We start from the raw sequence: 24542 nt of genomic DNA, 5'->3' as shown, positions 1-24542 counted from the left end.
CTCTTCCACTGGTGTTGGATGTCTTTGATCTTCATGATGAATGTTGTCATGACGTGGCCCTCTTTGGGTATAGCGAGTGCCTTCCCCCCGCTCTCCCTCTTACACCCAGGTTCTGTTATCTCAGGTCGTAAATTCCTGGAGGAGACTCTCTCCCTCATGCAATATAGAGAGAGGGTTCACAGTAGGACCAAGGATCTTCTTCTACATCACAGAACTTGAGAATTGAACAATGTCCATGTTTTGGAGAATGTGTAAACGGTCGGTGGAGAATCCAGCTACGACCGGTCCATTTTATTTAATGTTTGTGACCTCATTGAGAGACAATAGAGCCACATTACCATAACTCTGTTTATACAAGAGTCTCCTTTATGAGATTTACATCTAATTATTGTATAAAATGAATGAGTAAAGATGAAACTATTTGTGAGATTATGTAATGTGATTTTAAACTGTTTAATGAAAGAGAATCCAATTCCCTTTGGAGTTAAACTAAGGTATTGGCCCGCCCCATGAGCACAGACATTGATCTGGCGTCATGGGACAGCCTTTTCTGCTGTTCCGAAAATAACCCCCACCTGGAGAAGCCCACTTCAGACCAAGTGTACCTCGATTACCGAGAGAGCTAAGGTTTGAGTAGAGACCATGCGTACCTCGATTACCGAGAGGGCTAAGGTTTGAGTAGAGACCATGCGTACCTCGATTACCGAGAGGGCTAAGGTTTGAGTAGAGACCATGCGTACCTCGATTACCGAGAGGGCTAAGGTTTGAGTAGAGACCATGCGTACCTCGATTACCGAGAGGGCTAAGGTTTGAGTAGAGACCATGCGTACCTCGATTACCGAGAGGGCTAAGGTTTGAGTAGAGACCATGCATTCCTCGGTCATCTGAGGGAGCTAAGGTTGAAACGGTTGTTGAATTCCTAACCAAACCACGTGGAGCATTGGCTACTCTGGTGGAAATGGTTCAACTCTGAGACTATCGATACCAACAGAATATGAGCAAATCTCCAATACTAATTACTAGTCTGCAGCTAGAATGTATGTCGACCTGGAATGCGAAGACCGACAACCGCTGAAACATCTATTCTACAAGAACATTTCTGAATGTTACTCTGAAGTATCCATTCTAACCACGAAAGACTCCAGATGTGTACTTGATGTGGTTAATCTTCATGATAAATGTGGTTAGAGTATCTCTCCTCAGGAGATGTGGTTTGTCTTCATGATAAATGTGGTTAGAGTCTCTCTCCTCAGGAGATGTGGTTTATCTTCATGATAAATGTGGTTAGAGTATCTCTCCTCAGGAGATGTGGTTTATCTTCATGATAAATGTGGTTAGAGTCTCTCTCCTCAGGAGATGTGGTTTATCTTCATGATAAATGTGGTTAGAGTCTCTCTCCTCAGGAGATGTGGTTTATCTTCATGATAAATGTGGTTAGAGTCTCTCTCCTCAGGAGATGTGGTTTGTCTTCATGATAAATGTGGTTAGAGTCTCTCTCCTCAGGATATGTGGTTTATCTTCATGATAAATGTGGTTAAAGTCTCTCTCCTCAGGAGATGTGGTTTCTACAGAACATGATCCACTGTTTGCTCCATCACACCACCAGTACTGGAAGTGGAATGTAAAAGGTGACCTAATTCTATGCCCACTTTAATGTTACTGCACCAGGATGTGTATTATAGAGCATGTAAGGTGTCAGTATTCAAGCAGGACAAAGTTAGAGGCACAGAGATTGTATTAAATGACTAATTTTAGTCATAGAACATAATTCTGTGTTTCGAGGTGCCGGTTCTCAGTTCCGACCGTACAGACCACTATGAAGCATCCATGTTACAGGGACATAGAGGAGAACAGAGGAGACTAGAACTGACCATGGTTTGGTTTGAAAGACAGCTGGTGAATGTAGAGTTGGTAGCCCTACTGTAACACAGTCAGTCAGTCTGTAGCCCTACTGTAACACAGTCAGTCTGTAGCCCTAATGTAACACATTCAGTCAGTCGGTTGGCCTACAGTAACACAGTCAGTCAGTCTGTAGCCCTACTGTAACACAGTCAGTCAGTCTGTAGGCCTACTGTAACACAGTCAGTCAGTCTGTAGCCCTACTGTAACACAGTCAGTAAGTCTGTAGATCTACAGTAACACAGTCAGTCAGTCTGTAGCCCTACTGTAACACAGTCAGTCAGTCTGTAGCCCTACTGTAACACAGTCAGTCAGTCTGTAGGCCTACTGTAACACAGTCAATCAGTCTGTAGCCCTACTGTAACACAGTCAGTCAGTCTGTAGCCCTACTGTAACACAGTCAGTCAGTCTGTAGGCCTACTGTAACACAGTCAATCAGTCTGTAGCCCTACTGTAACACAGTCAGTCAGTCTGTAGATCTACAGTAACACAGTCAGTCTGCAGATCTACAGTAACAGTCTGTCAGTACTAACTGTAATAGGGTAATAGTGTATGTCATGATAAAGTTCCCATCAGTTAGATCAATAAGAGGATGAGGTTCACTCTGCAGGGCCAGATGGCTCTCAGGAGGGAGTGGAAATGGACAAGATGTTGTGACACCATCACACACACACACACACACGCACGCACGCACGCACGCACGCACGCACGCACACACACACACACACACACACACTCACACACCAGTGGAGGCTGCTGAGGGGAGGACGGCTCATAATAATGTCTGGAACGGAGCGAATGGAATGGCATTAAACTCAAGGAAACCATGGAAACCATGTGTTTGATGTATTTGACACCATTCCATCTTATTCCGCTCCAGACATTATCAGGAGTTTGTCCTCCCCAATTAAGGTGCCACCAACCTCCTGTGATACACACACGCACCAACGCAAGCTCATGCACGTACGCACGTACGCACGCACGCACGTACGCACGCACGCACGCACGCACGCACGCACGCACACACACACACACACACACACACACACGGGTGTGCGCACAATCAGACGCACATAAGCTCACACAAATTCACACGCAATATGCAAACACACACAAGTACACAAGCACAAGTGAACACACACACACACACACACACACACACACACACACACACACACACACACACACAATACACGGTAATAATACAATAACTATGACTCTGTAAAGGGGGGAAACAGTGGAGTTCTGTATTTCCAGCTGTAAATGTAACCTCTAACCTCCAGTCAGTCAGTCAGCTTTAGTGTCTTTGTCACCAAGCACCTGCAACTTCCCAGACCAGCTCTATTGCCAGAACAGTCTACTGTTACAGAGCTGAGAGAGAGAGAGAGAGAGAGAGAGAGAGAGGCCACTCTAAAGTCTATACAGCCAACAGTCACAAGGTATCAATGGATGCATCCGTAGATACAGTCACATAGTTGTACACTTACATGGCGGTTCTCTATACAGATGTTGAACTTGGAAATCAGAAGCCATGAGAACTGATCTGGGATTTTGTTGTATTGTTTCATTTCATCCTTTAAAGTCCCATTGATCTGTATATCTCTTTTACAAGGGAGTCCTGCATGTAGACTATTTATAAACACAACATCACGCAAATATACAAGATTACAGAATATAGTCAAGACAACAGAAACAATCACATTGTTCAGCAAAGAGGTTCCTGATCAACGATGTGAACAGTCCAAGAGGCACCAGTAGATCTAGTCATTCCATACATGGGGTGCAAAGAAACCAAAAGCTGATTTACCCAACTCTATGCAGACTGAAGGAATCTCCAGTTAGACATCCCTGAGACCGGGTCATTCCTACATCTAAAGTTTATTCATGATGTTAGGTATGGCAGAAGTTAATGTAAGAGAGCTTTAGAAATAAAAAGAGAGTAATGATTCGATCTACGTTGACTTCAAGGATCAGCTTACTCTCCCCAAATCCTAACCATAACCACGAGACACACCAGACCTTAGATCAGTGTTTTCTAGGGCAACTTCATGTTATTGATTTATTTTATTTTTATTTTGTTCAACTTCATGTGTTACTCTTCTTATTATTTTTTACCTCAGTGCTTACTGCTTGTCCCACATACCTTTGCGTGCGTCCTACATTGAAACTGCTGCTGATTGGTTCTTTGCTTATCAGAGGTGGGCTGACTCTTAGAAATGGAGAAAGCTCATTGGTCAGTGGTAGATATCCTCTCCGTCTATTGGCTGAGTTGGCTTTCAGACCTAGAGACGCAGCCGTACATTGTGTACGGTGTCCAATGTCTCTCTTCCTGTGTTACCGCCTTGGGGTGAGAAAGAAAGTGAGCAGCAGTGAAGCCTTCGTATTCATTGGACCAGTACAGTAAGTAACTAGCTACTGTAATTTGATAGCTTGCGCCTTCTGGAGTGAACTGAAGACGTGTGGATTGAATTTGCCCAGTCGCTGTAGTTTCAGGTGAGCATCCATCGAGGTTACAAATTGTGAATCGTTTTGGCCGCTATCTAACGTTAGCTACAGCAATCGTGTGGCCATTTCACTATTTCGCTAGCATACGGTACGGTAGCCAGTTAGCTATCTGGCTATGCTAGGTCTGCTAACATTTCTTGCTTCTCGGTCTGCCAGTGAGAGATGCAAGCTTGCTGTTTGTGTGTTGTTGACAGATTTGGTATCTACCAAATGATCCGATGCGGATAAATATGTGACTGATAGCTGTGGTTAGCCAGCTAGTTATGGGATGGTGTTGGACTGTGTAGGCAGTTCAGGGGCGTATTCGTTACGGAAACTGTTTAAGAAGCAAACAGAGCAAGACGGGAGTTTCTATTCGTTCTATTTGCTTCCGTTTAGGAAACGATTTGCAACAGAATGGGCGTAATGAATACGCCCTAGTTTACGTTTTCTTGCACTCTCCTCTTATCTCAATGTATTTGGTAATAACTTTGTCACCATTGCCCTCTTAACTCTGTTCTTCTAGTTAGCTAATCAGCTAAGTTAGTTAGTTATATTGTCTGTGATCCACGAGCTTTACAGACCAATCCTCATTTATTTGGGCGAAATAGTCCGTAGCTACAGAATCAGAATGATATAGAAAACTAGTGAACTAAATAAATTGCCGAAGTGCTTGTTATTATACTAGCTAGCTAGTGTGAATGTAGCCATTCATTTACCTACTAACGTTACAGCTTGTATGTTTTAGGGCATTGTCAAGTTAGTATTGTTTGTTGTTGATCAGGGTCCCATAGCATCGCTACAGGACCTGTGGACCACATAGTACGCGCTCACGTTTCCCATCACGTCACCTCCCTGTCGCAACTGGGCCGCGCCTGTCTGTCAAATCACATTTTATTTGTCACATGCGCCGAAGACAACAGGTGTAGATTGTCGTTGTCAGAACAACAAACCAATCTGTTTTGAAATTCACTCAGCTAGCTGCCCATCTTAACTATAAGGTTTTACAGCGGTGACTCAGTTAAACGTGGGTCTTGCTCAACTCAAATCGCATGGTTGTCATGCATTTCAGACTGTTTACCATGTAAACAAGGTGTGTGTGTGTGTGTGTTTAGCAGCCCTCCACAGAAGGTGCTTATTTAGTAGCTTACAATCCTTATCTGCCACCCGAAAGACTGCATCCCTTGTGTGGTCACAGCACTGCTTTGTTCTGAATACAGGGTGTGGCCCAAGCCGTCTAGGAAAGGCTTTAGAAGGAAACGTGTGAGTTAGTCCAGGTGTGAAGTTGATCTTAGGCACAGATCTACAATCAGCATGTCCCCTCCAGACCCTGAGCTTTACCATTAAAGAGAAAAACACTAACTTCTGTCACTCCGCCCAGTCCTGGGGGACAGTTCTGTCACTCCGCTCAGTCCTGGGGGACAGTTCTGTCACTCCGCTCAGTCCTGGGGGACAGTTCTGTCACTCCCCTCAGTCCTGGGGGACAGTTCTGTCACTCCGCCCAGTCCTGGGGGACAGTTCTGTCACTCCGCCCAGTCCTGGGGGACAGTTCTGTCACTCCGCCCAGTCCTGGGGGACAGTTCTGTCACTCCGCCCAGTCCTGGGGGACAGTTCTGTCACTCCGCCCAGTCCTGGGGGACAGTTCTGTCACTCCGCCCAGTCCTGGGGGACAGTTCTGTCACTCCGCCCAGTCCTGGGGGACAGTTCTGTCACTCCGCCCAGTCCTGGCGGACAGTTCTGTCACTCCGCCCAGTCCTGGGGGACAGTTTTGTCACAGTTCTGTCACGCCGCCCAGTCCTGGGGGACAGTTCTGTCACTCCGCTCAGTCCTGGGGGACAGTTTTGTCACAGTACTGTCACGCCGCCCAGTCCTGGGGGACAGTTCTGTCACTCTGCTCAGTCCTGGGGGACAGTTCTGTCACTCCGCCCAGTCCTGGGGGACAATTCTGTCACTCCGCTTAGTCCTGGGGGACAGTTCTGTCACTCCGCTCAGTCCTGGGGGACAGTTCTGTCACTCCGCCCAGTCCTGGGGGACAGTTCTGTCACTCCGCCCAGTCCTGGGGGACAGTTCTGTCACTCCGCCCAGTCCTGGGGGACAGTTCTGTCACTCCGCCCAGTCCTGGGGGACAGTTCTGTCACTCCGCTCAGTCCTGGGGGACAGTTCTGTCACTCCGCTCAGTCCTAGGGGACAGTTCCGCCCAGTCCTGGGGGACAGTTCTGTCACTCCGCTCAGTCCTAGGGGACAGTTCCGCCCAGTCCTGGGGGACAGTTCCGCCCAGTCCTAGGGGACAGGTCTGTCACTCCGCCCAGTCCTGGGGGACAGGTCTGTCACTCCGCCCAGTCCTAGGGGACAGTTCTGTCACTCCGCTTAGTCCTGGGGGACAGTTCTGTCACTCCGCTCAGTCCTGGGGGACAGTTCTGTCACTCCGCTCAGTCCTGGGGGACAGTTCTGTCACTCCGCCCAGTCCTGGGGGACAGTTCTGTCACTCCGCCCAGTCCTGGGGGACAGTTCTGTCACTCCGCTTAGTCCTGGGGGACAGTTCTGTCACTCCGCTCAGTCCTGGGGGACAGTTCTGTCACTCCGCCCAGTCCTGGGGGACAGTTCTGTCACTCCGCCCAGTCCTGGGGGACAGTTCTGTCACTCCGCTGAGTCCTGGGGGACAGTTCTGTCACTCCGCTCAATCCTGGGGGACAGTTCCGCCCAGTCCTGGGGGACAGTTCTGTCACTCCGCTCAGTCCTAGGGGACAGTTCCGCCCAGTCCTGGGGGACAGTTCCGCCCAGTCCTGGGGGACAGTTCCGCCCAGTCCTAGGGGACAGGTCTGTCACTCCGCCCAGTCCTGGGGGACAGGTCTGTCACTCCGCCCAGTCCTAGGGGACAGTTCCGCCCAGTCCTGGGGGACAGTTCCGCCCAGTCCCGGGGGACAGTAGTTCTGTCTGCAGTGTAAAGACAGAGAGATCGTAGTGCCGTTCACTTGAGAGAGATATGCCTTTTAGCAGACACTTTCATCCAAGCGAGGAAAGGTGAGGGCAGTGTGTGTGTCTGTCTGTCTGTCTCTGTCTGTCTGTCTCCTACACGACAACAACAAATGAGTTAGCTACAGCTGATCCAGAGCAGCAGAACAGGTTAACAGGCTCAGAGATGCCAACTCAGCATGTTGTGTGTGTGAATATCATTCTGTTAGCAGGATTATCAGGTCTGATACTGCTAAGCCGGTTCTTCTGTCCGCTCCAACAGAGGGAGAAATCAGCCTGTAGCATGGCATGATGGACATACTTCTACCATTAGAGCTGGGAAGGTGTAATTCTTTCATTATTATTACACCCGATAGTGTTTGTGGGGGGAATTCTCTGCCATGTTGTTTCTGTTTACCGCTGAGCAGAGGTTGGAGAGGACACTAACTTCTGTCACGCCGCCCAGTCCTGGGGGACACTTCTGTCACGCATCTTGACTACAGCCCTCAAAGGTGCCTGTGTGGGTAGAGCCTGCAGACTGTGGCTAGTTAGGGGATAGTGTGTAGTGAGGGGATAGTGGGTAGAGCCTGCAGACTGTGGCTAGTTATGGGATAGTGGGTAGTGAGGGGATGGTGTGTAGAGCCTCCAGACTGTGGCTAGTGAGGGCATAGTGTGTAGAGCCTGCAGACTGTGGCTAGTGAGGGGATAGTGTGTAGAGCCTGCAGACTGTGGCTAGTGAGGGGATAGTGTGTAGAGCCTGCAGACTGTGGCTAGTGAGGGGATAGTGTGTAGAGCTTGCAGACTGTGGCTAGTGAGGGGATAGTGTGTAGAGCCTGCAGACTGTGGCTAGTGAGGGGATAGTGTGTAGAGCCTGCAGACTGTGGCTAGTGAGGGCATAGTGTGTAGAGCCTGCAGACTGTGGCTAGTGAGGGGATAGTGTGTAGAGCCTGCAGACTGTGGCTAGTGAGGGGATAGTGTGTAGAGCCTGCAGACTGTGGCTAGTGAGGGGATAGTGTGTAGAGCCTGCAGACTGTGGCTAGTGAGGGGATAGTGTGTAGAGCCTGCAGACTGTGGCTAGTGAGGGGATAGTGTGTTCATGTCCAACCGGTGAGCTGTAGCAGAAATAGAGGAGAGGACGGACGAGGAGTGGGAGAGAGGACGGATGAGGAGTGGGAGAGAGGACGGATGAGGAGTGGTAGAGAGGACGGACGAGGAGGGGTAGAGAGGACGGACGAGGAGTGGTAGAGAGGACGGACGAGGAGTGGTAGAGAGGACGGACGAGGAGTGGTAGAGAGGACGGACGAGGAGTGGTAGAGAGGACGGACGAGGAGTGGTAGAGAGGACGGACGAGGAGTGGTAGAGAGGACGGACGAGGAGTGGTAGAGAGGACGGACGAGGAGTGGTAGAGAGGACGGACGAGGAGTGGTAGAGAGGACGGACGAGGAGTGGTAGAGAGGACGGACGAGGAGTGGTAGAGAGGACGGACGAGGAGTGGTAGAGAGGACGGACGAGGAGTGGTAGAGAGGACGGACGAGGAGTGGTAGAGAGGACGGACGAGGAGTGGTAGAGAGGACGGACGAGGAGTGGTAGAGAGGACGGACGAGGAGTGGTGAGAGAGGACGGACGAGGAGTGGTAGAGAGGACGGACGAGGAGTGGTAGAGAGGACGGACGAGGAGTGGTAGAGAGGACGGACGAGGAGTGGTAGAGAGGACGGACGAGGAGGGGTAGAGAGGACGGACGAGGAGGGGTAGAGAGGACGGACGAGGAGTGGTAGAGAGGACGGACGAGGAGTGGTAGAGAGGACGGACGAGGAGTGGTAGAGAGGACGGACGAGGAGTGGTAGAGAGGACGGACGAGGAGGGGTAGAGAGGACGGGTGAGGAGGGGTAGAGAGGACGGGTGAGGAGGGGTAGAGAGGACGGGTGAGGAGGGGTAGAGAGGACGGGTGAGGAGTGGTAGAGAGGACGGGTGAGGAGGGGTAGAGAGGACGGACGAGGAGGGGTAGAGAGGACGGACGAGGAGGGGTAGAGAGGACGGACGAGGATTGGTAGAGAGGACGGACGAGGAGTGGTAGAGAGGACGGACGAGGAGTGGTAGAGAGGACGGACGAGGAGTGGTAGAGAGGACGGGTGAGGAGTGGTAGAGAGGACGGGTGAGGAGTGGTAGAGAGGACGGGTGAGGAGGGGTAGAGAGGACGGGTGAGGAGTGGGAGAGGTAGGAGAAAGAGAGCGAGGCAGGCAGATGGGGAAAGCTGCAGCCTTTTTAAAGTACCACTTTGTACCTCTTCCAACCCCACCTCCCTCAATCCACGTTTCATTTCATGTTTGTTGTTTTACCACCGCAGTGACTGCCCTGTCAGCATCTCATCCTTCCATTCCTCCCTCTTTACCTCTCTCTCTCCTCTGCTCCATCTGTTTTTCATCAGGCTCTGCCTATCCCCAGCCACTCTAGAAGGGAGTGTCCCACACCAGCAGAGGAGAGAAAAGAACAGAGAAGAGAGCAGGGGGGAGGGGGGAGGGAAAGAAGAGAACAGATGAGTGAGGGAGAAACATCAGAGTGGGAAAGAATACAGAAGAGGGAGAGATTGAAGGAGAGAGATGAGGGGATATGGGAGAGATGAGGAGTGAGATATGGGAGGAAGAGGAGAGAGATGAGGGGATATGGGAGGAAGAGGAGAGAGAGAGGGAGGAAGAGGATAGTTTATCGCCCCTAGGATAGTGAAGGTCGTTATCAATAAAACAATACGGTGCAGAGCGTTCAATTAGGCTGCTGGGGGTCAAGAACCAGCTCTGCTAAAACCATTGACAACGACGTGCCGTTTCCAAGAGACCGTTAAATAAATGTTCCAACTAGTTGGTTGTAATATCATCACGTCCTGAAGAACACAGTCACAACTAGACATTTATCTCTATCAGAGTTATACAGCAAGGAACTGTTTTATGATCCGTAATCAGTTGGTCATGTATTCTCAGATACGTGAAGGTATCCTATTCATTTAGCTAGCTAAGCAAACGTGTCATTTAGCTTGCTTCATTAGAGATGAGGTGTTTGGAAAGAGCTGGACATCGGCAAGTTGTTGTCTTGGTAAAGTTGTCAGTCGGACTACTGTCACCACCACCATTATATGACAAGCAAATCAAACAGTATTTGGATATAGCCATCGAGTTTGTGGGGCCCGCGGAGGGTGGGACATGTAGGGCCCGTGGAGGGTGGGACATGTAGGGCCCGCGGCGGGTGGGACATGTGGAGCCCGCGGAGGGTGGGACATTTTATATCACTCAAATATCCAATTAATGGTGGCCAGATACCCTTCACGTATCTGAGAATACATGACCAACTGATTACTGATCATAAAACAGTTCCTTGCTGTATAACTCTGATAGAGATAAATGTCTAGTTGTGACTGTACTTCAGGATGTGATGATATTACAACCAAATAGTTTTAACATTTATTTAACAATCCCTTGAAAATGACACGTTGTTGTCAGTAGTTTTAGTGGAGCTGGTGGTCTCCTTGCCCCCAGCAGCCAAATGGAACGCTCTGCATTGGGACGTTTCATTGATAACACCCCTATAGTTGGAGGACGTTCGAAGTACAGAACACTCTCTGTCCCTGGGGTTGTGTGCTAATGTAATATCCATTCTCCATTTCCTGCTCAACTCTCAACTTTAACATTACTCAACATCTCTCTGTGGAAAGGACAGACTACTGTGTATACAATGTTATTTTGGGACACAGGTTGAAGCTCAAGCTGGTCATTTGATTGTTAGGTTGTGGTAATTATATTTATATATTTATATATATATATATAATATTTATTTATTTATTTTAGTTTTCTTCAATGGGACTAGATTTAGATGTATGTATGCTTGTTTCAGTCTAGAGGGAGAAATTGGTCCAGTCTTTATACAGCAACCTCTTATTCCTGACCTTGTGGAAGTCCCTGTATAACTGGACAGGTCCTCCTGACCTTGTGGAAGTCCCTGTATAACTGGACAGGTTCTCCTGACCTTGTGGAAGTCCCTGTATAACTGGACAGGTTCTCCTGACCTTGTGGAAGTCCCTGTATAACTGGACAGGTCCTCCTGACCTTGTGGAAGTCCCTGTATATCTGGACAGGTTCTCCTGACCTTGTGGAAGTCCCTGTATATCTGGACAGGTTCTCCTGACCTTGTGGAAGTCCCTGTATAACTGGACAGGTTCTCCTGACCTTGTGGAAGTCCCTGTATAACTGGACAGGTCCTCCTGACCTTGTGGAAGTCCCTGTATAACTGGACAGGTTCTCCTGACCTTGTGGAAGTCCCTGTATATCTGGACAGGTTCTCCTGACCTTGTGGAAGTCCCTGTATAACTGGACAGGTCCTCCTGACCTTGTGGAAGTCCCTGTATAACTGGACAGGTTCTCCTGACCTTGTGGAAGTCCCTGTATAACTGGACAGGTTCTCCTGACCTTGTGGAAGTCCCTGTATAACTGGACAGGTTCTCCTGACCTTGTGGAAGTCCCTGTATAACTGGACAGTTTCTCCTGACCTTGTGGAAGTCCCTGTATAACTGGACAGGTTCTCCTGACCTTGTGGAAGTCCCTGTATAACTGGACAGGTTCTCCTGACCTTGTGGAAGTCCCTGTATATCTGGACAGGTTCTCCTGACCTTGTGGAAGTCCCTGTATAACTGGACAGGTTCTCCTGACCTTGTGGAAGTCCCTGTATAACTGGACAGGTTCTCCTGACCTTGTGGAAGTCCCTGTATAACTGGACAGGTTCTGCAGTAAACACAGGTGACTGAGGTGAGCATGGCTTTGCATACAGCCAGCTCCTATGACTTTATCCCTCAAAGGTGTGTGTGTCGTGCTTTAGTTTTGTGTGTTGGTTGGGGTAGTCTGAGTAGTGGTGTGTGTGTGGGGGGGGGGGGGTAGTCTGAGTAGTGGTGTGTGTGTGGGGGGGGGGGTCCGAGTAGTGGTGTGTGTGTGTATGGGGAGTCCGAGTAGAGGTGTGTGTGGGGGAGTCCGAGTAGTAGTAGTGGTGTGTGTGTGGGGGGGGGGGGGGGGGTCTGAGTAGTAGTGGTGTGTGGGGGGGGGGGGGGGGTCTGAGTAGTAGTAGTGGTGTGTGTGGGGGGGGGGTCTGAGTAGTAGTGGTGTGTGTGGGGGGGGGGGTCTGAGTAGTAGTGGTGTGTGTGTGTGTGGGGAGTCCGAGTAGTAGTAGTGGTGTGTGTGTGTGTGTGGGGGGTCTGAGTAGTAGTCGTGTGTGGGGGGGGGGGGGGTCTGAGTAGTAGTAGTGGTGTGTGTGTGTGTGTGGGGGGGGGGGTCTGAGTAGTAGTGGTGTGTGTGTGTGTGTGTGGGGGGGGGGGGGGGTGTGTCTGAGTAGTAGTGGTGTGTGTGTGTGTGGGGGGGGGGGTCCGAGTAGTGGTGTGTGTGTGTATGGGGAGTCCGAGTAGAGGTGTGTGTGGGGGAGTCCGAGTAGTAGTAGTGGTGTGTGTGTGTGTGGGGGGGGGGGGGGTCTGAGTAGTAGTGGTGTGTGGGGGGGGGGTCTGAGTAGTAGTAGTGGTGTGTGTGGGGGGGGGGGGGTCTGAGTAGTAGTGGTGTGTGTGTGGGGGGGGGGGTCTGAGTAGTAGTGGTGTGTGTGTGTGTGGGGGGGGGGGTCTGAGTAGTAGTTGTGTGTGTGTGTGTGGGGGGGGGGGGGGGGGTCTGAGTAGTAGTGGTGTGTGTGTGTGGGGGGGGGGGGGGGGGGTCTGAGTAGTAGTGGTGTGTGTGTGTGGGGGGGGGGGGGTCTGAGTAGTGGTGTGTGTGTGAGGGGTGGGGAATGTGTACATCTATAACTAGAGAGGCTGGTTGTAGTATGTTGTTTTGGTGTTATTGGCTCTGAGACGTCTGCTGTTGTCTAGGATGATTAGTAGAGCTCGGAGAAGGAGAATGGCATCAATCAGACTCTACTAATGGATCCTCCCAGACCATTACCATCATTACCTCCCTTCCATGCTCCATTACTCCTGTCTGGACTGACTACTCAACCTAATCACCTGGAGGGTCCTGGAGGAGACAGAAGAACAGCCATCAGTATGGGGTTTATAACCTGTGAGAGTGGTTCAGTGTGAAGGTGGTGATGACTACACAGAGGAAGTAGGTTTATAACCTGTGAGAGTGGTTCAGTGTGAAGGTAGTGATGACTACACAGAGAAAGTAGGTTTATAACCTGTGAGAGTGGTTCAGTGTGAAGGTGGTGATGACTACACAGAGGAAGTAGGTTTATAACCTGTGAGAGTGGTTCAGTGTGAAGGTAGTGATGACTACACAGAGAAAGTAGGTTTATAACCTGTGAGAGTGGTTCAGTGTGAAGGTGGTGATGACTACACAGAGGAAGTAGGTTTATAACCTGTGAGAGTGGTTCAGTGTGAAGGTAGTGATGACTACACAGAGAAAGTAGGTTTATAACCTGTGAGAGTGGTTCAGTGTGAAGGTGGTGATGACTACACAGAGGAAGTAGGTTTATAACCTGTGAGAGTGGTTCAGTGTGAAGGTGGTGATGACTACACAGAGGAAGTAGGTTTATAACCTGTGAGAGTGGTTCAGTGTGAAGGTAGTGATGACTACACAGAGAAAGTAGGTTTATAACCTGTGAGAGTGGTTCAGTGTGAAGGTGGTGATGACTACACAGAGGAAGTAGGTTTATAACCTGTGAGAGTGGTTCAGTGTGAAGGTGGTGATGACTACACAGAGGAAGTAGGTTTATAACCTGTGAGAGTGGTTCAGTGTGAAGGTGGTGATGACTACACAGAGGAAGTAGGTTTATAACCTGTGAGAGTGGTTCAGTGTGAAGGTGGTGATGACTACACAGAGGAAGTAGGTTTATAACCTGTGAGAGTGGTTCAGTGTGAAGGTAGTGATGACTACACAGAGGAAGTAGGTTTATAACCTGTGAGAGTGGTTCAGTGTGAAGGTAGTGATGACTACACAGAGGAAGTAGGTTTATAACCTGTGAGAGTGGTTCAGTGTGAAGGTAGTGATGACTACACAGAGGAAGTAGGTTTATAACCTGTGAGAGTGGTTCAGTGTGAAGGTAGTGATGACTACACAGAGGAAGTAGGTTTATAACCTGTGAGAGTGGTTCAGTGTGAAGGTAGTGATGACTACACAGAGAAAGTAGGTTTATAACCTGTCAGAGTGTGAAGGTGGTGATGACTACACAGAGAAAGTAGGTTTATAACCTGTGAGAGTGTGAAGGTGGTGATGACTACACAGAGAAAGTAGGTTTATAACCTGTGAGAGTGTGAAGGTGGTGATGACTACACAGAGAAAGTAGGTTTATAACCTGTGAGAGTGTGAAGGTGGTGATGACTACACAGAGAAAGTAGGTTTATAACCTGTCAGAGTGTGAAGGTGGTGATGACTACACAGAGAAAGTAGGTTTATAACCTGTGAGAGTGTGAAGGTGGTGATGACTACACAGAGAAAGTAGGTTTATAACCTGTCAGAGTGTGAAGGTGGTGATGACTACACAGAGAAAGTAGGTTTATAACCTGTGAGAGTGTGAAGGTGGTGATGACTACACAGAGAAAGTAGGTTTATAACCTGTGAGAGTGTGAAGGTGGTGATGACTACACAGAGGAAGTAGGTTTATAACCTGTGAGAGTGGTTCAGTGTGAAGGTGGTGATGACTACACAGAGGAAGTAGGTTTATAACCTGTGAGAGTGGTTCAGTGTGAAGGTGGTGATGACTACACAGAGGAAGTAGGTTTATAACCTGTGAGAGTGGTTCAGTGTGAAGGTAGTGATGACTACACAGAGGAAGTAGGTTTATAACCTGTGAGAGTGGTTCAGTGTGAAGGTAGTGATGACTACACAGAGGAAGTAGGTTTATAACCTGTGAGAGTGGTTCAGTGTGAAGGTAGTGATGACTACACAGAGGAAGTAGGTTTATAACCTGTGAGAGTGGTTCAGTGTGAAGGTAGTGATGACTACACAGAGGAAGTAGGTTTATAACCTGTGAGAGTGGTTCAGTGTGAAGGTGGTGATGACTACACAGAGAAAGTAGGTTTATAACCTGTGAGAGTGTGAAGGTGGTGATGACTACACAGAGAAAGTAGGTTTATAACCTGTGAGAGTGTGAAGGTGGTGATGACTACACAGAGAAAGTAGGTTTATAACCTGTGAGAGTGTGAAGGTGGTGATGACTACACAGAGAAAGTAGGTTTATAACCTGTGAGAGTGTGAAGGTGGTGATGACTACACAGAGAAAGTAGGTTTATAACCTGTGAGAGTGTGAAGGTGGTGATGACTACACAGAGAAAGTAGGTTTATAACCTGTGAGAGTGTGAAGGTGGTGATGACTACACAGAGAAAGTAGGTTTATAACCTGTCAGAGTGTGAAGGTGGTGATGACTACACAGAGAAAGTAGGTTTATAACCTGTGAGAGTGTGAAGGTGGTGATGACTACACAGAGAAAGTAGGTTTATAACCTGTCAGAGTGTGAAGGTGGTGATGACTACACAGAGAAAGTAGGTTTATAACCTGTGAGAGTGTGAAGGTGGTGATGACTACACAGAGAAAGTAGGTTTATAACCTGTGAGAGTGTGAAGGTGGTGATGACTACACAGAGAAAGTAGGTTTATAACCTGTCAGAGTGTGAAGGTGGTGATGACTACACAGAGAAAGTAGGTTTATAACCTGTCAGAGTGTGAAGGTGGTGATGACTACACAGAGAAAGTAGGTTAATAACCTGTCAGAGTGTGAAGGTGGTGATGACTACACAGAGAAAGTAGGTTTATAACCTGTGAGAGTGGTTCAGTGTGAAGGTGGTGATGACTACACAGAGAAAGTAGGTTTATAACCTGTGAGAGTGGTTCAGTGTGAAGGTGGTGATGACTACACAGAGGAAGTAGGTTTATAACCTGTGAGAGTGGTTCAGTGTGAAGGTGGTGATGACTACACAGAGAAAGTAGGTTTATAACCTGTGAGAGTGGTTCAGTGTGAAGGTGGTGATGACTACACAGAGGAAGTAGGTTTATAACCTGTGAGAGTGGTTCAGTGTGAAGGTGGTGATGACTACACAGAGGAAGTAGGTTTATAACCTGTGAGAGTGGTTCAGTGTGAAGGTGGTGATGACTACACAGAGGAAGTAGGTTTATAACCTGTGAGAGTGGTTCAGTGTGAAGGTGGTGATGACTACACAGAGGAAGTAGGTTTATAACCTGTGAGAGTGGTTCAGTGTGAAGGTGGTGATGACTACACAGAGGAAGTAGGTTTATAACCTGTGAGAGTGGTTCAGTGTGAAGGTGGTGATGACTACACAGAGGAAGTAGGTTTATAACCTGTGAGAGTGGTTCAGTGTGAAGGTGGTGATGACTACACAGAGGAAGTAGGTAGATGACGTAAGAGCTGAGTTGACATTGTGGTAAGAGAATGACGTGTGTGTAGATTGGGCTGTAAGTCAGTGGTTTCCAGTCAGACCTCACTGGCCACTCTGTCTTCCAGTCACAGCTAATGGAGCTCAGAGCTTAACAGTCTGGTGGTTTAGATGCTGATGGGTCTGTCTGTGTTGTGGATTTGTCTCTACTTAACAGTCTGGTGGTTTAGATGCTGATGGGTCTGTCTGTGTTGTGGATTTGTCTCTACTTAACAGTCAGGTGGTTTAGATGCTGATGGGTCTGTCTGTGTTGTGGATTTGTCTCTACTTAACAGTCAGGTGGTTTAGATGCTGATGGGTCTGTCTGTGTTGTGGATTTGTCTCTACTTAACAGTCCGGTGGTTTAGATGCTGATGGGTCTGTCTGTGTTGTGGATTTGTCTCTACTTAACAGTCCGGTGGTTTAGATGCTGATGGGTCTGTCTGTGTTGTGGATTTGTCTCTACTTAACAGTCCGGTGGTTTAGATGCTGATGGGTCTGTCTGTGTTGTGGATTTGTCTCTACTTAACAGTCCGGTGGTTTAGATGCTGATGGGTCTGTCTGTGTTGTGGATTTGTCTCTACTTAACAGTCCGGTGGTTTAGATGCTGATGGGTCTGTCTGTGTTGTGGATTTGTCTCTACTTAACAGTCCGGTGGTTTAGATGCTGATGGGTCTGTCTGTGTTGTGGATTTGTCTCTACTTAACAGTCAGGTGGTTTAGATGCTGATGGGTCTGTCTGTGTTGTGGATTTGTCTCTACTTAACAGTCCGGTGGTTTAGATGCTGATGGGTCTGTCTGTGTTGTGGATTTGTCTCTACTTAACAGTCCGGTGGTTTAGATGCTGATGGGTCTGTCTGTGTTGTGGATTTGTCTCTACTTAACAGGTGGTTTAGATGCTGATGGGTCTGTCTGTGTTGTGGATTTGTCTCTACTTAACAGGTGGTTTAGATGCTGATGGGTCTGTCTGTGTTGTGGATTTGTCTCTACTTAACAGTCAGGTGGTTTAGATGCTGATGGGTCTGTCTGTGTTGTGGATTTGTCTCTACTTAACAGTCAGGTGGTTTAGATGCTGATGGGTCTGTCTGTGTTGTGGATTTGTCTCTACTTAACAGTCAGGTGGTTTAGATGCTGATGGGTCTGTCTGTGTTGTGGATTTGTCTCTACTTAACAGTCCGGTGGTTTAGATGCTGATGGGTCTGTCTGTGTTGTGGATTTGTCTCTACTTAACAGTCAGGTGGTTTAGATGCTGATGGGTCTGTCTGTGTTGTGGATTTGTCTCTACTTAACAGGTGGTTTAGATGCTGATGGGTCTGTCTGTGTTGTGGATTTGTCTCTACTTAACAGTCAGGTGGTTTAGATGCTGATGGGTCTGTCTGTGTTGTGGATTTGTCTCTATTTAACAGTCCGGTGGTTTAGATGCTGATGGGTCTGTCTGTGTTGTGGATTTGTCTCTACTTAACAGGTGGTTTAGATGCTGATGGGTCTGTCTGTGTTGTGGATTTGTCTCTACTTAACAGTCAGGTGGTTTAGATGCTGATGGGTCTGTCTGTGTTGTGGATTTGTCTCTACTTAACAGTCCGGTGGTTTAGATGCTGATGGGTCTGTCTGTGTTGTGGATTTGTCTCTACTTAACAGTCAGGTGGTTTAGATGCTGATGGGTCTGTCTGTGTTGTGGATTTGTCTCTACTTAACAGTCCGGTGGTTTAGATGCTGATGGGTCTGTCTGTGTTGTGGATTTGTCTCTACTTAACAGTCAGGTGGTTTAGATGCTGATGGGTCTGTCTGTGTTGTGGATTTGTCTCTACTTAACAGTCAGGTGGTTTAGATGCTGATGGGTCTGTCTGTGTTGTGGATTTGTCTCTACTTAACAGTCAGGTGGTTTAGATGCTGATGGGTCTGTCTGTGTTGTGGATTTGTCTCTATTTAACAGTCAGGTGGTTTAGATGCTGATGGGTCTGTCTGTGTTGTGGATTTGTCTCTACTTAACAGTCAGGTGGTTTAGATGCTGATGGGTCTGTCTGTGTTGTGGATTTGTCTCTACTTAACAGTCAGGTGGTTTAGATGCTGATGGGTCTGTCTGTGTTGTGGATTTGTCTCTACTTAACAGTCTGGTGGTTTAGATGCTGATGGGTCTGTCTGTGTTGTGGATTTGTCTCTACTTAACAGTCTGGTGGTTTAGATGCTGATGGGTCTGTCTGTGTTGTGGATTTGTCTCTACTTAACAGTCAGGTGGTTTAGATGCTGATGGGTCTGTCTGTGTTGTGGATTTGTCTCTACTTAACAGTCCGGTGGTTTAGATGCTGATGGGTCTGTCTGTGTTGTGGATTTGTCTCTACTTAACAGTCAGGTGGTTTAGATGCTGATGGGTCTGTCTGTGTTGTGGATTTGTCTCTACTTAACAGTCAGGTGGTTTAGATGCTGATGGGTCTGTCTGTGTTGTGGATTTGTCTCTACTTAACAGTCAGGTGGTTTAGATGCTGATGGGTCTGTCTGTGTTGTGGATTTGTCTCTACTTAACAGTCAGGTGGTTTAGATGCTGATGGGTCTGTCTGTGTTGTGGATTTGTCTCTACTTAACAGTCAGGTGGTTTAGATGCTGATGGGTCTGTCTGTGTTGTGGATTTGTCTCTACTTAACAGTCAGGTGGTTTAGATGCTGATGGGTCTGTCTGTGTTGTGGATTTGTCTCTACTTAACAGTCAGGTGGTTTAGATGCTGATGGGTCTGTCTGTGTTGTGGATTTGTCTCTACTTAACAGTCAGGTGGTTTAGATGCTGATGGGTCTGTCTGTGTTGTGGATTTGTCTCTACTTAACAGTCAGGTGGTTTAGATGCTGATGGGTCTGTCTGTGTTGTGGATTTGTCTCTACTTAACAGTCAGGTGGTTTAGATGCTGATGGGTCTGTCTGTGTTGTGGATTTGTCTCTACTTAACAGGTGGTTTAGATGCTGACGGGTCTGTCTGTGTTGTGGATTTGTCTCTACTTAACAGTCAGGTGGTTTAGATGCTGATGGGTCTGTCTGTGTTGTGGATTTGTCTCTACTTAACAGTCAGGTGGTTTAGATGCTGATGGGTCTCTCTGTGTTGTGGATTTGTCTCTACTTAACAGTCCGGTGGTTTAGATGCTGATGGGTCTGTCTGTGTTGTGGATTTGTCTCTACTTAACAGTCAGGTGGTTTAGATGCTGATGGGTCTGTCTGTGTTGTGGATTTGTCTCTACTTAACAGTCAGGTGGTTTAGATGCTGATGGGTCTGTCTGTGTTGTGGATTTGTCTCTACTTAACAGTCTGGTGGTTTAGATGCTGATGGGTCTGTCTGTGTTGTGGATTTGTCTCTACTTAACAGTCAGGTGGTTTAGATGCTGATGGGTCTGTCTGTGTTGTGGATTTGTCTCTACTTAACAGTCCGGTGGTTTAGATGCTGATGGGTCTGTCTGTGTTGTGGATTTGTCTCTACAATGTCAGAATGTTTTCTGTCAGAAAGTGTTTTCTAGACGTTGAAAGCTGCCGGTCGGTCCAACAGGGGACTGAAACACATGTTATTATCCCACAGATAAACTGGCTGCAGGTAGTTTGCTTTTACCATCATGGATATTTAACTCCTGGCTTGAATTGTGACGAGGTTCAGGGCTTAGTTAGGCCGACGATAGATTTAAACATGGCCTATAACCTGTTAGAATAGGCGACATCGTCCGGAACTTATTCAGTCATGTTATTTCTGAGTAGGGGGTCCATACCTGGTCTGGTATTAACATCAGGCTGTGTACTGGACCTCGGATGTGACCCGCTTTATCCCAGTCTTCAGAACCTGATTTACATCATCAATAGCCAGCGACGGATGCGATCAACATTACTATCATCATGAATACTGACATGTCATCTGCTCTCATTCCCTTTCCATCAGGGCAGAGTGAGCCTGTTATCCCCTGTTATCCCCCTGCTATAGAGCACCACAGTGGAGGTGTCAGAATACCCAGAAAACCTAACGGTTAAACAGGGAAATGTTTCCAATTGTTTTTCTACAATTCATTTAAAAGGTGACTTTTATCAATATATTCGGCTGTATTTACTCTCCGATTCTAAAATGCTAATTAGCATTAAAGTAGACATCATGTAAAACTACAAATCCCAGCTAGCTCCTGCAGGTTGTCTCTAGCTGACACCTTTACTAACAGGTATTGTGTCAATTTAAAACTTGCACAAGACAGTTAACGGAATTGTCAATTTGAAAGAAATGTAGCCAATTTATTCATGAATACATTTAGATAGTTAATCCCGGGATTCTTACCTTTACCTCGATTCTTCAGTCTGTTCCAGATCATCATGGTATTTGTAGTTCTTTATGATAGCCACGTTAGCAGCTAATTAGCATTTCATTTTTGGGAGGTAAATACAGGCCAATATATTGATTAAAGTCACCTTGTCCTAGAGAGATTTACACGGTTATCAAAACATCACCCCAGGGGAAGCCTACACAAAACATCACCCCAGGGGAAGCCTACACAAAACCTTAATGGAGGAGTGGACAGTAAACCTCTAATTCTAGAGAGAACAGACCAGAACAGAGAGAGAGAACGATGTGGGAGAGAGACCAGACCAGAACAGAGAGAGAGAACGATGTGGGAGAGAGAACAGACCAGAACAGAGAGAGAGAACGATGTGGGAGAGAGACCAGACCAGAACAGAGAGAGAGAACGATGTGGGAGAGAGACCAGACCAGAACAGAGAGAGAGAACGATGTGGGAGAGAGACCAGACCAGAACAGAGAGAGAGAACGATGTGGGAGAGAGACCAGACCAGAACAGAGAGGGAGAACGATGTGGGAGAGAGACCAGACCAGAACAGAGAGGGAGAACGATGTGGGAGAGAGACCAGACCAGAACAGAGAGAGAGAACGATGTGGGAGAGAGACCAGACCAGAACAGAGAGAGAGAACGATGTGGGAGAGAGACCAGACCAGAACAGAGAGAGAGAACGATGTGGGAGAGAGACCAGACCAGAACAGAGAGAGAGAACGATGTGGGAGAGAGAACAGACCAGAACAGAGAGGGAGAACGATGTGGGAGAGAGAACAGACCAGAACAGAGAGGGAGAACGATGTGGGAGAGAGAACAGACCAGAACAGAGAGAGAGAACGATGTGGGAGAGAGAACAGACCAGAACAGAGAGGGAGAACGATGTGGGAGAGAGAACAGACCAGAACAGAGAGAGAGAACGATGTGGGAGAGAGACCAGACCAGAACAGAGAGAGAGAACGATGTGGGAGAGAGACCAGAACAGAGAGGGAGAATGATGTGGGAGAGAGAACAGACCAGCACAGAGAGAGAGAACGATGTGGGAGAGAGAACAGACCAGAACAGAGAGAGAACGATGCGGGAGAGAGACCAGAACAGAGAGAACGATGTGGGAGAGAGACCAGAACAGAGAGAGAGAACGATGTGGGAGAGAGAACTAACCAATGTTCCCTCTAAACCGCACAGCTTCCCCAAGACTGCCGCGCATAAAATAAAATACCAGCCACCGCCCAGAGGTCACAGAAGATTGAACTCCACTCAACTTTAGTTTACACCAGTGTTTCCCAACTCCGGTCCTCCTGTGCCTCCAGCAGCGCACGTTGTTGTTGCCCCAGACAAACATACCTGATTCAACTAGTCAATGGCTTGATTATTAGTTTGATTTAATCTTTATTTAACTAGGCAAGTCAGTTAAGAACACATTCTTATTTACAATGGCGGCCTACCGGGGAACGGTGGGTTAACTGCCTTGTTCAGGGGCAGAACGACAGATTTTTATCTTGTCAGCTCAGGGATTTGATCTAGCAACCTTTCGGTTACTGGCCCAACACACCGATATTGGCCAGATAACACAAATCCCAGAAGTGCCTTATTGTTATTATAAACTGGTTATCAACATAATTAGAACAGTAAAAAGTGATTTGTTTGTCGTACCCGTGGTATACGGTCTGATATACCACAGCTGTCAGCCAATCAGCATCCAGGGCTGGAACCACGGCTGTCAGCCAATCAGCATCCAGGGCTCAACCCACCCAGTTTATGTGATGTTTAAGACGTTGTCTGACTGGCTTTAATTACATGACCTACTTTGATCCCACTAACTCAAATGTTATCATCTTCTCTGTCTGTCTGCCTACCTCTGTCTGTCTGCCATCCCCTCTGTCTGCCTACCTCTCTGTCTGCCTGTCTGCCTACCTCTCTGTCTGTCTGTCTGCCTGCCTACCTGTCTGTCTGTCTGCCTGCCTGCCTGCCTCTCTGTCTCCATCCCTCTGTCTCTCTACAGGTTACCTGTCCCTAGGTGTGACACTTGGACCCAGAGGGACACAGACAAACTCCCCGGACTGCAGTTGGTGTAGCAGAGAGAGAACATGGCTTTGTCGTTTAAGAAAGACCTGGAGAAGTACAAGGAGATTGACGAGGATGAGCTCCTTAACAACCTGTCAGAGCAGGAACTCAAACAACTGGAGACTGCTCTGGAGGAGATGGACCCTGAGGTATGAAGGGGGGGTCTCACTGCTCTGGAGGAGATGGACCCTGAGGTATGAAGGGGGGGTCTCACTGCTCTGGAGGAGATGGACCCTGAGGTATGGAAGGGGGGGGGTCTCACTGCTCTGGAGGAGATGGACCCTGAGTTATGGAGGGGGGGGGGGGTCTCACTGCTCTGGAGGAGATGGACCCTGAGGTATGGAGGAGGGGGGGTCTCACTGCTCTGGAGGAGATGGACCCTGAGGTATGGAGGAGGGGGGGGGTCTCACTGCTCTGGAGGAGATGGACCCAGAGGTATGGAGGGGGGGGGGTCTCACTGCTCTGGAGGAGATGGATCCAGAGGTATGGAGGAGGGGGGGGTCTCACTGCTCTGGAGGAGATGGACCCTGAGGTATGGAGGAGGGGGGGTCTCACTGCTCTGGAGGAGATGGACCCTGAGGTATGGAGGAGGGGGGGGTCTCACTGCTCTGGAGGAGATGGACCCAGAGGTATGGAGGAGGGGGGGGTCTCACTGCTCTGGAGGAGATGGACCCAGAGGTATGGAGGGGGGGGGGGGGTCTCACTGCTCTGGAGGAGATGGACCCTGAGGTATGGAGGAGGGAGGGGTCTCACTGCTCTGGAGGAGATGGACCCTGAGGTATGGAGGAGGGGGGGGTCTCACTGCTCTGGAGGAGATGGACCCTGAGGTATGAAGGGGGGGGGGGGGGGTCTCACTGCTCTGGAGGAGATGGACCCAGAGGTATGGAGGGGGGGGGGGGGGGGGGTCTCACTGCTCTGGAGGAGATGGACCCAGAGGTATGGAGGGGGGGGGGGGGGGTCTCACTGCTCTGAAGGAGATGGACCCAGAGGTATGGAGGGGGGGGGGTGGGGTCTCACTGCTCTGAAGGAGATGGACCCAGAGGTATGGAGGGGGGGGTGTCTCAGTCTGTTTCTGTGTCTTCCTTGTGTTTTCTCCTTGTTCGCCAGACAGACATCTCATTCTTATCAACTTTTAACCTCCCAACTCTCGCAATCCTCAACTCTCAATGTTGGGAAATCTAAGGGAGAAGGAGAGAGAGTGTGTGGTGATTCTGCATGCAGTCTGCAAAGCCTTTCTATGTTGATTAGCACGCAGAGTAGAGGAGGAGGAGGAGGCGCGGCAGAGTAGAGGAGGAGGCGCGGCAGAGGAGGAGGAGGAGGCGCGGCAGAGTAGAGGAGGAGGCGCGGCAGAGGAGGAGGAGGAGGCGCGGCAGAGTAGAGGAGGAGGCGCGGCAGAGTAGAGGAGGAGGCGCGGCAGAGTAGAGGAGGAGGCGCGGCAGAGTAGAGGAGGAGGAGGGGCAGCAGAGTAGAG

The 24542-nt window shown here is 48.6% G+C and overlaps 1 protein-coding gene across 4 annotated transcripts in view; it reads left to right on the top strand.

Moving 5' to 3' along the window:
• The first annotated feature begins 4179 nt into the window (after positions 1-4179).
• tmod2 (tropomodulin 2) overlaps positions 4180-24542 on the top strand; it is a 51480-nt gene continuing 31117 nt past the window's right edge. The window contains exons 1-2 of one of the 4 annotated variants that reach the window (XM_071400588.1): positions 4180-4299; positions 23010-23220. In XM_071400588.1, the coding sequence (XP_071256689.1) occupies positions 23095-23220 (126 nt within the window). In that variant the 5' untranslated portion in view covers positions 4180-4299; positions 23010-23094. Of the gene's footprint in view, positions 4393-23009; positions 23221-23875; positions 23899-23986; positions 24008-24542 lie in introns of those variants that run through there. The other 3 variants (XM_071400587.1, XM_071400589.1, XM_071400590.1) reach the window with 3 other exon arrangements.

This window comes from Salvelinus alpinus, chromosome 5 (genome assembly GCF_045679555.1).
Source record: "Salvelinus alpinus chromosome 5, SLU_Salpinus.1, whole genome shotgun sequence".
In the NCBI taxonomy this organism is placed as follows: Eukaryota; Metazoa; Chordata; class Actinopteri; order Salmoniformes; family Salmonidae; genus Salvelinus; species Salvelinus alpinus.
Note: the sequence above shows the minus strand (reverse complement) of the source record. Positions and strands in the feature narration are given on the sequence as shown.